The 15,870-nt window shown below is 35.1% G+C and overlaps 2 protein-coding genes across 2 annotated transcripts in view; one reads left to right on the top strand and one right to left on the bottom strand.

The window, feature by feature from the left end:
• The window catches only part of LOC134663473 (E3 ubiquitin-protein ligase TRIM9), a 287,295-nt gene that overhangs the window by 244,981 nt on the left and 26,444 nt on the right, over positions 1-15,870 (top strand). The window lies entirely within an intron of this gene.
• On the bottom strand, positions 7,961-9,060 carry LOC134670412 (uncharacterized). Its single transcript, XM_063528260.1, has 2 exons — positions 8,832-9,060; positions 7,961-8,480 (listed from the first exon to the last, which is right to left on the bottom strand). Exons 1-2 carry the CDS (start codon positions 9,039-9,041, stop codon positions 7,995-7,997), a joined length of 696 nt encoding a protein of 231 aa, XP_063384330.1. The 5' UTR covers positions 9,042-9,060; the 3' UTR covers positions 7,961-7,994.

Here is a 15,870-nt window from a genome sequence, read left to right as displayed (position 1 = left end):
CTGAAGGCGCGAATTTGCTCCTTCGTTTAATTTAATAGAACATGATGTAAAGCTGCATTATTTGTATGTTATTTCGACTCCTCGGACTACTAACTTAAAAACTATGTTTTGTGTTTGAAACTATGTTTTGCAAGCAAAAAAGTAGTGCTCCCTGCGTAGTTTGTGAAAAACTGCAACATATTTTAGAACTGGATACACATTTTAGAACTTTAAAAAGTGCAAAATAAAATACAAGTGCTTCGATATGCACGCACCAGCTCTAAAAGCTGCTTGGGTATCAAATAAAATAATAAATAATAAAAATATTTAGTTTGTAACGTTTTCCAGTTTGTTGTAAGTACATTAAATTTGTAACAATTTACATAGGATCAGGATAGGTAGGGCCTTTAACTTTGGAAGCCAAGATCCTTTTTGGATGGGTAAGCCATAGTAGTTAACTAGTTTTTGGCTATTTAAATAGAGGCTGGTAAACACCTGATACGTTAATTAGCACGTTTAATGGTATTTTCACGAGCCCATCACAAAGCTTGTATTCGTCTGTCTCTGCTTTATGTAATACCTAGAAACCCTTACTGCAATTACTTAATTATTGAACATAAGTAACTTTAGTAACTAATTTTCTGTCGTAGATAAATGCGAAGGGGAAAAAGTCAAAGTATAATAATACGATTATTTTTCACTCAGCGACAATCCTTGCGGTACCCGAAGTTGTAATTAGTTGAAAACCGACTAAAGAGTAAAACAATTTCTGCCTATCCATTGTCTTCACAGAGATCAGAAATTAATTCACTTAAGTGTTATAAAGGGTTTTAAAACTTAAGTGAAGTTTGCAAAAAAACACTTTATTAAGGTTTGATAATAAATGGATGGGATATTGAATAGAGGCTCTCTCTGATATGATAGGATTGATACTGCCATATTCGAACCTCAAGATATTCACAAGAGACGACACGCACTAGATCTATTCTAGATACGTTATAGTTTAGATATCAACTAGTTCTCTTTTGCAGCGCAATTCGGGCAACCAATGTTACTTTTACGTTAGATAGATTAAGCTATCAATTATATGTGAATTGGATCTCTAAGTCATATCCTGTGGAAATCATTCAAGAGTATCTCCAGAATCGCGCAAATGTCAAATTTGACAGGTTAAATCTTAAACATATCGTTATCGTATCTTGGTAAATGATATCTAATAGATGTCTATTTCAAAATCCGAATCGGGCCCATAATATTTTTCGAAATAATCCGTTAAGTTACCGTGGAACTTAAATGGTGCAGAGGCTATAACAGAATTCTGTATAAGTAATTTACAGCAAGTTTTAGTTCCATGTTCGTTTATTCAATATTTACTAAGTAGGTAGGTATTACACTAGTGTACCTAGGTAAGCTACCTCTAGATCAGCGCTCGAATGAATGGTTAGGTAGGTACTTCTCAGATGTCTCATAATATTTTACTCATAAAGGCGGCTTCCTCAGAAATAAAGTTTTCTACGAAATTTTCGCCATTCAAAAATAATATAATACTTGCTAAAAACAACATTCAAAGCAATATAATTCTGACTGAATTTACTTAACCCACAAAGTGCAACACAAAGTGTAGCTAATAGCAACAAATTCCTTAATTAGAAATGTTGTCAGAACCTACGCAAACTGCCTTGCTTGTTCTCGTATTGGGGGAGTATTCTCATTGTGCCGATACACCATCTATTTCTTTATATTTATTACAATTTTTTTTTCAAGGCACATTCATTCATATTTATCAGTATTACTTTATTATATTGATTTTTAATAATCTAGTGTATTTATCTGGCACCTATTACGTTTGAAAAGTAAATGGATGGCATTGCACAAATGTGGTAGCTTAATGAACAATATCTGAATAATGAGATAGTTATTTTATTCGTATAGGTAACATGGATACAGGATTATTTAAGCTACAGTAAAACCTCCCAATTATACATAGTCCAACTATGGTCCACAAGTTCAAAAGGAAATTAAGTATCAATACCAATATTTCTATTGGTTTAATCCGAGTTTTATTTTCCATTTATAACATACGTGGCCTTAGAACTACATAAAAATACAGTAAAAGACCTGATCTGAACGAAAAAAATTACAGTTAATTTTGGACCATAGTTGGGAGCTTTGGAGAGGTTTTACGGTACCGCTTTAAACAAAGTATTTCTATAACATTATTATTTCGAAAGTTCATTGAAGACAGAATATCATTAAAATATTTCTGGAAGAAATTTAACATTTTAAAGTAATACTGGAATTCAGTTTAGTAAGAAGAATATACAGAAATAGGAGATGGCACGGTAATTTAATAGTTTCTTGGCGAAAGAACTCGGAAATTGTACAATTTGCCGAGATTGCATTGCATGATTTCAGGAACCGCGTCTGCCTACGAGTATCTCCATACACGTAGATTATTAACCATCTCTGCTTACTTTATTTACTATCGTAAATACGTCATTGTTTCTGCACTTCAATTAAAAATTAAGTTTTTTTATAAACGTAAATAGTTTTTTGTACGTAGGTATATGGGGAACACGAAGCAAAAAATTGTTTTAAGTAAAAATCGTTCTGAAGAGGATGTCTAGAGTCAGTCCATGAAAAGTCTGCAGCGGATTTGATAGCCCACGCAGTGCTCGTGTTATTTTAAACGTCAAACTTCTATGAAATTATGACGTATAAATGACACTTGCACTGAGTGGGCTATCAAATCCGCTGCAAACTTTTCTTGGTCCGACTCTAAACAATTTTATAGACTTTAAAGGGGGCTTAAAGCAAGAAAATTAGAATGAAACAAAAGATAGGCCACACCATAATACAGTTATAACATGATAATCATGATATTACCGTCACGCTCTTTTTACACGACTGCACAAAAAAGGAGCGCATTGTATTCAGCGTCCATGTTTGTAATGTGAGTATTTCAATCAATCACTCTTAAAATATACTTTTGTTTAAAAGTTTGCTCGTCAGACCCCTCGGGTATACTAAAATTATACCTACTGCTATGGTATGTAAGGTAACGAATTACAATTGAAAATACGAGTTAATGAAAATTTGTCGTTTTTTTTCTGTCAAGCCAACTTTAGGGGTTAGCCAATTTAATCTTTTAGGGTTTTTTTATTGAAGTCTGCCCTTGCAGATATTTAAGTTCATTCATGGCATTTGCCTTTGATTAAAACATGTAATAATGCAATATAAAAACTATAATATTTTGCGTTAGTTCCCTCTTAATCTAATGTTGTAATACGATCTTAAACATCTTTTATTTTGCTACCTTTTGCTAGCCAGCTGTGACAACTGACTGACTGTTTTTGTCTGAAGACATGTCAGTTTTGACACTGACAAATCAGTATCGTATCGGAATCAGATCTAATAACTAAAACCCGAATTAGCCCCCGTATATCTGTGTGCGCTACCACTTACAAGATTCGCTTGCTATACGAGTAGGTATGTGCTACGGACGCGTCTAGCGTCTTTTCACCTGAAATAGCATGGGTTAGTGTGAAAGAGTTAACGTTAAATGTTTTGCACTTTCTAATTTTTAACAACTTTTCCTTCTACTGTCACATAGGTACAGTACATATATACTTATTATGTATGACGCGTTCATTTGGCACTACATATCGGCCCAATTAAAAAATCTAGTATCTCCCACTGCTACTCTGTACTTAATTCTGTATGCATCACATACATAGATATTACATTTTTCTTTTGACTGACACAGTAAGATATGACTTTTTTTCAAAGTATGTAGTGCCGATATATAATACATACTCTGATTGTTGATTGTTCGCGTCGGCGCTCGGAATACGCCCGCCGAAGAAACTTATCGTTGAAGCGTGCCCCTTTATCCCTTCCATTTGGAAAATATTTATTTAGCATCCTTTCCTTAAGCCCCGCTCTCAGGTGCGAGATGGCCCCAACTCAAATAAAGGGCAAGCATTTAAATAAGGCAGTTTCTCATTAGACTTATAGTTATGCTTGGTCTTAGTATTGGTAGATTATATTTAAATAACGAATCAGAAGAAGGTGAATACTTATTGTTTTAACTCAATATTAACCGATTTTGATAAATATCAATTGATTATTGATGTCTGTGCAACTCGCCCTATCAATTACCTACACAATCCTACTTTATTCATTGATGTCGTGTGGTTTTAAATAGTCAGTCACCAAGAATAACCGTATAATAGCATCAACTAAATCGTATGTAGGTATAACTGGGTATATTTTAATAACTATAGTATATTTGTAAAGGTTTGTTTCCGTAAAAATCATTTGGACAACGTAAGCTCCGTTTCTCCGCGGTTCTAATAGTGCTCCCGTTCGCCCACTTGGAATTTGCATTCCAAGTCTTTTACTATTTACATTTCCTTAAAATTCTCCGTAAACTTAAGTTTAAAGGAAAGTTCCTGTGTCGGGCTATTATTTTGCTTTAACCGGCCCCAATTTCACCACGGCTACAATTGTCAGTGACATATGTCGAGCTACAATTGTCAAGCGACAGGTGACATATTACAATTTTATGAAATATTTTCTATAGAAATGCTTACATACGTGACAGGCATTTTGCTACAATTGTATGTATTACAATTATGTTGTGAAACAAGAATTATTATTTTTAGTCGACATATTTGTAGAATTGTCAGAGAATCTTGACATGTGATTGAAGGTGTGTCGGATTTGCGTGACAATTGTAGTATTTCGTGGTTGATTCACGCGTAGTTCAAAATGGCTCTCCATGCGAGTAGTAGTGACGCTAGTGATAGTAACAGTGATCTTGATGAATTCGCACATATTAGAAGATTTAAAGAAAGAATTAATTTTTCTTTTGATATTACGGATTTTTCATTTAAGGAAAAATTCCGTCTTAGTAAAGTCAGTGTAGAATATTTAATAAATAGAATTAGGATTGTTCATTTTTTTTAGACCACCATTTTTATTTTATTTTCTGAAAATATAGGTTAATTTAAGATACCAATTTGAATGATTTAGTAATTCGTGGCTCGGTTGAATATTTATAATTTATTGAAAATATGAGATACGACTTCTCGTAAATTACATGTCGTCGGCTGATTAGGATAATGCACAAGCAACAACAAGCATTAAAAAAATAGTTGTCATTGTCAATTGATTGTAATGTCACCTGTCGACAATGTCAGTGTCACGTGTTTCTATAAATAACAATCGTCTGGAATGGAAAACTCGTTTATTTTGAATCATTAATTTCAAAATACCTACGCTATAAATTTGAGAAAGCTGATTCCAGAAATCTGCCTAAGTTATATAATATAACTTAGTTTTATTGGAGTATGTATCCATATAGCATCCAACTCCAACCATAACTTGGCTGAAATCAAGGGAGCAAAAATACAAATGTAAGTTACCTATGTAGTTACCTACATCATATATATTTTAACTGATTCGATTTGTAAGAAGATTGGATTCATAAAATCGTTACAAGCGTCCATTGCTAAAGGTAGCTTAGCACCCAGTGGGTGCTTTCTACCGGCTTGTCACCATTATTTGGATATTGTACTACATACTTATACTACTATATTAGGAACATGCCAATTTTGCTAATTATATCCTATTATTTCAGGTCATCGTGATTCCAATTTAGATACAGCTGTGAGATATGTAACTGCACTTGGGCCCAGAACAAAGTTGAGCATTTTGTATTGAAACGAACGTCATATTAATTATTAATCGTCGTAATACTTTACGACCGTAAATAATGCCTGGGAACAGAGTAAATAACAAACCATACACTTCTCTTCTGGATGGTCAACAAGAAGCCATCATTGTCAGATGCTCGTGCAGAACATGATAAACATACATTTAATGTAAAGGTACTATTTTTTTTGGAAACATATATAACATATTTCCCAAATTAATAAAAAAGTAGGTAAACAAAAACATGTTTTATTATTCACAACTCTTTATTAAGTCTTGTCCACCATGATATCAGCAGCTTGAACTGCAACATGTACCTGGAAATTAGAAATTATATCTTTTTAAAGCATTTTCAGGCTGAATTTTGAGTATGGCTATGTATTCTTGTATATTCCTTCTTTCTAGTAGGCACCATCTCTGTTTAACGGTTTGCCTTTAGATACTCTGGCTACATTACCACAGAAAATAAATAGATACCATGACCCTACCAATAGAGTGAGCTTTTAAATACTTAATTGTAGTAAATTAATATTAATTTTATACTTACATCGACGTGATTCTCACAGCAATACTGTGTGTAACACGTGAAGTAGGTAGGTATTCCAAGTTTAATTCACGGCACCATTTTTCACGTCGTAGGTCTTCGTGGATTCGAACTATTATTTTTGTGAATCATTCCCACACATAGGAACAAGGTTTTTGATATATTATTAAGCAATGAAATTTACTGTTTAGGTATTAATTATAAACCAAATTGTAACAAACAAGCGCAGCGGTTTAACTGAAAAATTTTGTTATGACAATCGATGACAATGATAACTTTGACAATACGTGAGTGACGGATTTATTTACTATGGTTCGATAACTTTTATTATGCAATGACTTTACATTCAGCCCAAGAGAAGGTCAAACTAAGGTCATAAGGATATTTGTTGAAATATCTTCAATTCTCAATTATTATATCGCAGCAAATGTCGGAAACTGTTTAAAAACCTTATATCTCGAAATGGTTTTCGAAATAGAACATTAGAAAAAAAATGAACAATCCTAATTGGTGCACGTATTGAACATCCAACGCCAAGAAACAAAGCTTTGACGCCTTGCCAACAAATTCTTTGTACACTGCATTGGATGGGATCGGGCTCTCAATATCACGTAAGCGGAGATAATCATGGAGTATCTAAGGCTACCATTCATCGGTGTATCAAACGAGTTACGACTGCAATTGTCAACGAAATGTTTGGGATTGAAGTACGCTGGCCGGAGAATTCCGACGCTATCCCGCATTTATTTAGGGAATTAGCAAATATTCCAAGAATTGGTGGAGTCGTTGATGGATCATTAATACCCATTGATTCACCTCAGCAACATGAGTACATGTACGTTGACCGCAAAGGTGGGCATTCGATTAATACAATGGTTGTTTGTGGGCCAAATTTAGAGTTTTTTTACGCCAGTGCGAGATGGCCGGGATCCGTTCATGATGCAAGAGTGCTACGTAATTCAACTTTGGCTCAGCAGTGGGAGAATGGTTGGAGGCCGTTCCCAAATGCAATTTTGTTAGGAGACAGTGCATATGCCATGAAAAAATGGCTCATTACGCCAAACATCCCAGTTGAAATACCAATAACAGAAGCAGTAATGCGATTTCTACGAGCTTTTAAAAGTACACGAAGATTAGTTGAAAACGCTTTAGGAGTATTAAAAGAAAAATTCCCCTGTCTCAATCATCTCCGTATTCAACCTCTGAAAGCATGCCATATATTTTTAGCGTGTGTCACCCTTCACAACTTAGAAAAACGCCTTGGAGTGCAGTATTATATTCCGTATTACAATCCGGTTGATAACGGTGACAATGAGAGAGATAATGAAGATAACGACGGAAGAGACGGAGACGGAAATCATGCAATTGACCCTGAGGCGATTGAAGTGTTAAGGGAATTAATACAAATCTATACTTAAGGAAATATTTAATGGACATATTATAAAAATAAATACAAAATACAAACTCGTTTATTTCATTACCTTTAGACTACCTATATTAGTATGTTACACTTTATTTAAGTACATGTTATGAAAAAGGTACGGATAGGTACAGCTTGCTGAATTTAAACCCGCTATTTAATATTATAATCAATATATATTATTATCAGTGTAATTGTGTACTTTGTGATTAAAACATAGTAAGAAATAAGTATGCTACTAAAAGGGCTCGCCACCATACATAGCCAATAACTAGGTACAAAATAAGTTTGAAAAAAAAAAGAAGTGATTACTTTATAAGAAATTATATAATTTTAAGTTGTATTTGATCTAGTAAGTTGAACGTTTTCTTCTTCTATGTCGACTAATTGAACAATATCTAATTGTACACAATTTTGATCGTGGTAAGGTGCTGTATAAGAAGAATGCGTTATGTTCAATTCTTTTTCTAATTTAAATAATTCTAAATCTAATTTATACTTTTCTCTCTTATAAAGTTCAGTTTTCTCTTTAAGCAACAATATTTCAGCCTCTAATTTTTCCTTTTTTAAACGTATAACGGATTTATACTGCACATTAGTTGAATTCGTTTTATTTTGGGAATTTTGAGGAATAGGTTGACTTGTTTCTTGTACTTGAATAGTCTCAGCCGCCTGAGTTCCTGAGGATTCTGGAACTGTCAAACCCTCTACGACTGGAGTGTTCTTCCCTATTATATTCAGAATAATGTCATCAGTTTCATCAAATTGCCATTTTTTGCCTCCCGCAGATCCTGTTTGGTCACGATTATCCCTTTTTTCCTAAAAAAAACAAATAATTATTACGATTATTGAAAGCTAAAATTTCCTTATGTTGAGTGTTTTTAAATGAACGACCTACAGTCAATCAATTGTAACCCTAGACCACTGTAGAAACTTTTTATAGTAAACGTCAAAGTTACTTCTATGGCTAATACATAGTTAAATAACAGGGTGTCAATAAGACAAGAGTTCTAAAGTGGCCTTGGGTTCCAATTGGTTGACTGTACTTACGTTTTTACATTGAATTCCAAATTAAAATAGTGTAAATAAAATAATAAAATTCATTTATTTCAGACAAATTGATCCATATTATCGTAACTAATTAATAATTCAAACTTGTTAAATACTTACTATAGTCCTCTTTCTCCAATTTTGCCAAGTTGTATCTCTTAGATATTTCCAATCTTTGTCGTACACACCCATTTCATTCAAACGTTGAGCTATTTCCTTCCATTTATTAACTTTCATTTCGAATGTTAATTTGTTATCAAATTTACCAAATAACACGGATTTACTGTCGGAAATCAATTTTAAGATAGTCATCTTTCTTGCAGTATCCATATTGCACCAATATTTATGAAATAAAAATAGTAACATACGCACACAAGAAATGCTAGTTTCACGAAGAAAATTACTTAATGGCGGGAATGGACTTAATAGTTTTAAATTGGTTTTATGAAAAAGAGAGCAAAGGCATTTATTTACATTCAGCCAATAAAAAGTATCCCTTCTATAGTTGCTAACACACTATCGCACCGCACCAAGGTCATTGTGGGACGCACCCATAAGTAAAAGGGAGAAAGCGATATCTCTTTCTCCCTCTTACTTATGGGTGCGTCCCACAATGACCTTGGTGCGGTGCGATAGTGTGTTAGCAACTTATACGGAAGCCGCGGTTTGGACGCGGTTTACGTGGTGTGTTACCTACTGAAATATTTGTGAATGAAATATTTTTTACAATGCATGTTCTCGAAAACAGCGTTTTCTATGGACTCAAATCGTGCGGAAAGAAGCACTTTTCTGCACGATTGTGCACCTGTGCATTTTACTTTTCAGTTTTTTTTTTATGTTTAACCCCAATATCAGCCCAACACAAAGAGTATTTACTACGTGAGAATAGTTTAACTTAAAAGTAAAAAAGAGAATTTTCACTCATATTTAAGATATTTCAAAATTAATATAATTCCTTGTGTTATTACTGTTATTCGTTAAATTTTATAAATATGTAATATTATTTTAAAAACAATTTTTAATATGCTTGGGAGAACGTAAATATTGCCTTAGCCTGCACAGTGCGAAAAAAAAAACATGGCCGAGTATTAAGTTGCTAACACACTATCGCACCGCACCAAGGTCATTGTGGGACGCACCCATAAGTAAGAGGGAGAAAGAGATATCGCTTTCTCCCTTTTACTTATGGGTGCGTCCCACAATGACCTTGGTGCGGTGCGATAGTGTGTTAGCAACTTTACACATGCGCAGTACGTATCTACACGTAATGAGGCTTCTTAGACGGGCCATATTTTCACTGCATTATGTCAATTATGTGGTCGGCAACTGTTTGAGTCCCTTTCTTACTCAAATGTTAGAGAAAGATGCAAATAGTTGCCGGCCACATATTGCAGTGAAAATATTGCCCGTCTAGAAGCATCATTAAGCGTGGCGCGTGCATGTGTTTAAGAAAAAAATACCCGCCATTAAGAAATTTTTAATCAGTGTTTTATTTGTAATAAAATTAAGTATCGAGTTCAAGTTTAGTGATGTTAGCCCTCTACTCGCGTGAAAGCTGGATCGATTTCGAAAAATGTAATTCTTGCGTATATTAACAAACTACTCGTAATCATAATAAAGTGTAAATGACATCATTTTAAAAACTATTCAAGGTTAATCCTGTTTCTATAATGACAAAATGATGTTTTTGACCAAACAAGTCATAAGTTCTAATAGCGAACTATATTATATGGAAGTTTGCAAATGAGGCGCCAGATTATAAGTACGGTAACGAAGGTAACGTAAATTACCCTTAATTTTATCTACATGGCGGGCAATTGTTAGTGGTCATACGATATGAGTTACGAGTTTTGTGTTTTTGTTTTTAGGTTGTATTGATTTTCGAAAAAACGAGAGCTTTATGAAGAGAAGAACTTGCAAGCATAAGTATAACTGTAAATATCAGAGTGAAAATGACGGAGAGATTAAGATAATTGTAATTTAATTTTAAAAATTAAAGTATTTTGTCGTAGTACCTATTTTTTTTTATTTACTCGAACGATGCATAGTAAAATCTTGTATGTTACACGCGCGGAAAGATGATTTCCGCCTCGTGTCGTATTATACACTCGCTCACTTCGTTCGCTCGTGAATAACATGCCACTCATCGGAAATCACCTACTTTCCGCACTTGTTACATAAATAGCTATTATATAGGACACAATATAGGTATGAAAAAAAAACTTATTCATGTTTGAGTTAAACAATTCAATAGATAAATTAGCGAGAGCGTGGAATGGCAAATATATGTAGTGGCGTTACCGTTAGCATGAAAATAAATAAGGTATTTGAAATAAAAACAAGCACTCAATATTCAGAATTTGACACTGACATTGTTTTCTCATATTTACACCAATGAAAAACAAACCTCTTTTTATGCTTATAGTACGAGAAAACGGAAAATTAAAATTTAGAACGCCTATACAGTTAGATTACCACTACATATGCCAGTCCAAGCTCTCGCTAATTTATTTATAGTATTTGATACGTTTTTCCCTATATGTTTTGACGTGACAATTGTATTCTACAATTGTCGCACCTGTCATCGTGGTGAAACCGATAACTCTACATATGTCATATTTTGATACAATTGTCGCACCTGCCGGCCTAGCCAAGGTTACAATCGCTATCGCTTCGACAACGAAAAGCATTATGTCTCTCTATCACTCTTCTATATTAGTGTGACAGTGACAGTTGCGTTTCGATCGCTACGAAGCGTAAGCGATTGGCGTCTTGGCTACGCGGCCTGTCACGGTGGTGAAATTGGGGCCTGTTCATTGTTGGTGACAGAGTTAGTTTTACCACTTTTACCTAATATCTTTGTACGCCTAATTTCTACTAACGATTTTTATTTATTTTTTATTTATTTTCAGGTAATTACAACACAATATCTAAGCTTAATTACAAAAGTATCGTTAAACCAGTAAGGTTTGTCTCGATACTCCATCCGCGGTAGATTTTATACAACAATAAAATATCTTTTAACAACAACTTAAGAAACTACTTACATATTCATAACATGCTCAATATAATCTATCATTTAAATTACAACAACCGACCCCACTGCACTGAGCGCTAAATAAATAACATTTTTTCCTTATCCTATTGTTCTGCCGACCAGCCTGCACTCGCCCGAGTACAGGATGCTCCAAATATGTTTGACTAAGTTTTTAATTATCTTATTACGTATAGTTAATAATCCTACCAATGATTTCAATATTTTGTAAGTTAATCTGTCTGTCGGTCTGTATGTATGTCAAGTCATCACGCTCTAACCACTGAATCGATTTTGATGAAATTTGATTATTATGGAAGCTATAATTCTTATGCTAAAGTACTAATTCTACAACCAATTTCCTTACAGCTGATTCAATATTGCTGTTTTAAGATAGTTTGTAATATTATTTGGTGACATTTCTGACTTCCATTCAAGTGGGAGTTTATTTATGAGATCTGGTAGTATAAATTGCGACGTTCGTCGTCCATAGAAGTTTTTAAATTGAGGTTTCTTTAGCACGCTATTTGTAACCCGCCTGGTCGTTTTTGGGTGATCAACTATATGCTGTATTTCGATCCTAAAATATTGTTCTTTCAGCATTTGGTATTCAAATTTCGTGTGTACTGGTAAAACTTTGCACATTCTAAAGAGGTCTTTATCAGATTCACGATTATTTTTAACATTAAGAGGTACAACAAGCTTAAGTAACCTAACCTGTAAATTGTATATTTTATCAAGATAAGACTTAAAGGTGCGACCGTAGCTACTTAGACCGTATGAAATAATGCTTTCAACAAGCGCGTTATAAATATCTAATCGTATTTTAAACGGGATTCTATTACGTAAGATATACATTTTTGCCATAACTGCCCTTAGCTTACCACATACGAGGTCAATATGAGCATCCCAATTAAACCGGTTGTCGATTATAAGGCCTAGATATTTTTGTTTTAGAACTTGTTCCAATTGTGGACATTTGCAGCTATTTGTAGAGTCTATTTTTCTTGAGTGCAGACAGTCGTGAACATGACCAACAATGTGAACTGCGCGCACCGTTCTCGATTGGCTAGAATGCACATGTAGAAGCTTCGTTTTTTCGGCATTTAAGACGAGACCTGCGTCATGAGACCACATACAAATCAGGTTAAAGTCGTTTTGCAGGTTCCTTTCAGCAAGCCCTATGTCTTTGTCTGCAGCTTATGCTTAGCCTATGTCTTTTACTTATATACATAAAAATAAAAACCCTACTATCAAGGAAATTATTAGGTAGTATTTTTCACTTTGATATTTACTATTCGATATTGAGTTGATTTAGTTTTTACTGTTGTAGGTATAAAATAAGAAAATATGATATAAGTAATAATCTCCATAATTTACGCAGCTGCCGTGCAAAAGCCGGCAAGCTTCGAACGAATATATTTCTTCAAGTCAACGTTTTTCAAAGTTATCTACACTCGAGTATAAAAGGTTTTCGATCCAATGAAGTGAGGAACGAATGGAAAGCCATTTTTGTCGGCTTTAATTAAGTCACGAACATACTGCTGGCTTGTCCGTTTTCTTAGAGCAGGTAATCGCGATTGGGGCATTAACTCAAAACTCACTTATTGAGCACTCGGGCAGGATTGCTAACACCCTCACTTGAGCACGTAGCATTCACGAAGACGCTCAAATTCGACGAAAAATGTATTGTATCAATGAATTTTGGGGGCAAGAGGTCTTTTATTCTACATAATATATGTTAAGTTATTTCAAATGACTTGTTCCATCAATAATCCTCCCTCCTCGCGTCGGTTTCCTCAATGCTGAGGGTCGTGACCATCTCGTCGAAATAGTTTTGTGTGGACCACTCGGCGCCACACACTTCTATCTGCTGCCTCGTGAAGAGCGTCGTGTACGGTGGTGTCGAGGGTGGTGCGAACCTGGTCAGTCCAACGTATCGGGCTTCTGCCCCTAGGTCTGTTTCCTTCCACTTTGCCAGTGACCACTAATTTTTCAAGATTATCGCTGCTTTTCCTGGCTATGTGTCCGAAGTACTCCAGAATCCTTCGTAGGCAGGTGGTAGAAAGTCTCGTCTGGATCTTGAGCTCCTGAAGAATCGATACGTTGGTGCGATGTGCTGTCCAGGGAATCCCCAGCATCCTGCGCCAGCACCACATCTCAAAAGCATCAATGCGGTCACGGTCGGCTTTCTTTAAGGTCCACGTCTCTGCGCCATATAAGAATATGGAGAACACCAAAGTGCGCACAAGGTTGGTCTTGGTTTTCAGGGTGATGCTCCTGTCCTTCCATATCTTTTGTAGCTGCGCCATAGCTCCTTTTGCCATCCCGATTCGACGTCGCACCTCAGCTTCGCAAGAGCCATTATTACTAATGCTTGAGCCCAGGTATGTGAAGTTGTCAACTACCTCCAAGTCAAGTGTTCCGGTGAGCTCAAGCTTGCCTGTGCCATCAATAATACCTATATTAAATCTTTATTTTACTCATGGTTCATATAAATGTATGTTCTCACCTACATATGTGAGTTTACTCGGAATCAGTTGCTAAGTGTATATCGACATATAAGTAGGTATATCATCTGGCTAAATGTTAATTGGCCGTGGTTAAGTAAGCTTCGATATAAGTTGATTTGTAAGCTTATTTAACGTACCGATATGGACGAAACCGAGGGAGTCGTGTAAACTAGAATTGGCTTAATGGCTCAATTTCGCTATCTTACCTAGGTGGCCATAATCCATGACACTTGTTTGTTCGCATTGTATTTGGGAGGGTACCTCGCGATGATATCTCGCGTATTCCTTGTTTCCCGGTGACAGGAGGTTTTATGGTACAAATCTCGGCGGTTTTCCTCATCTCACGTAGACGTCCTGTCTCAGAGGCAAAGGGAAGCGATCCGACAGCCCGGATTATTTATTAGGCTCTATGTTTCAACGCACTTCCATTGGAAAAGCCTATTCTATCTTCTATCAAGTTTACGGGTATATAAAAATCACTCTTTTTTTGTGGAAATACCCATTAAATCTTAAGGTTAAATCTGATATTTTCGGCCGCTTAATGAGCGCTGATGAGGGCTCCCACCGTCGTTCTTATTTTTATAGATAAGTTTAATAAAAATACTTCGAAAGCCTGAATACTTATTTTGCTAAAATAACTTATGGCTTGCTGAGTTAATATAAATCGCCAAGTTTAGAAAATAGAGAAATATAATTTATCAAGTTAGTGTGTGGTTCGGGTGGCGGGGTCTCCAAATGGAGTAGATATTTCACTTAAAAGTACGCAAGTCTGAATAGTACATTGAAATTTATGAGTGACCCCTGCGGACAATGTTCAGCGGCGGGTTTGCCTTCAATAGTGTCCCGAGAAATATAAACACATTGGAAATCCACTCGAGCGATATTAATAGAGCAGTCAGAAAGTCATAAAGTACCCGCCATTTCTTTAGATTTCTTCTTTGTTGGCGATAGAAGGTTTTCAGTAACAGAATCGTTAAAATTTCTCTTTCGTTTAGTTGAAGCTTAAAAACTGAGTAGGGAATTTTACGGGTTCACCTGGGGCGGACGTACAGGTATCAATACCTACAGTATATCTTGTATTTCTATAATTTTGAAATGGAAGGTTGTGTTCATTTATTAGTATTATGTTAATTATTATTATTTTACATTTTCATACATTTAATACAGTTTAATAAGGCTACCTTTTATAACAATTAGAAGGATCAGCCATGATGCGCTACAATTCATAATATACATAAAATGTCTTACATAATATCACAATTAAGGTATTTCGTCAAGTACAAAAGTATGCCTTCGCCAAGGGGGAGTTTTGGCTAAAGGGTGTCAAGTTTCGGCGGTTCCGCGGCCGGCTCCCTGACACAGTGGGGTTGCGAAATGCATCGCAGCTATATTGTGTGTGTGTTTTTAAGATATTGTATATGTAGGTATGTATGCTAATTTTAAGGTCACATACCTTATGTATGGTATATCTATGGGCCAATAGCTGACTGAAAAATAAAAATAAAATAAGAAATGTTTGTGCGGAACCTTCGGTCCGACTCGCACTTCCGGTTTTTTTAATTTATTATATGAGTTAGAAGCTTTTAGAATTTTGTATGGAAATTCCATACAA

This window comes from Cydia fagiglandana, chromosome 1 (genome assembly GCF_963556715.1).
Source record: "Cydia fagiglandana chromosome 1, ilCydFagi1.1, whole genome shotgun sequence".
NCBI classification, from domain to species: Eukaryota; Metazoa; Arthropoda; class Insecta; order Lepidoptera; family Tortricidae; genus Cydia; species Cydia fagiglandana.
This window is presented reverse-complemented; position numbering and strand designations above follow the sequence as displayed.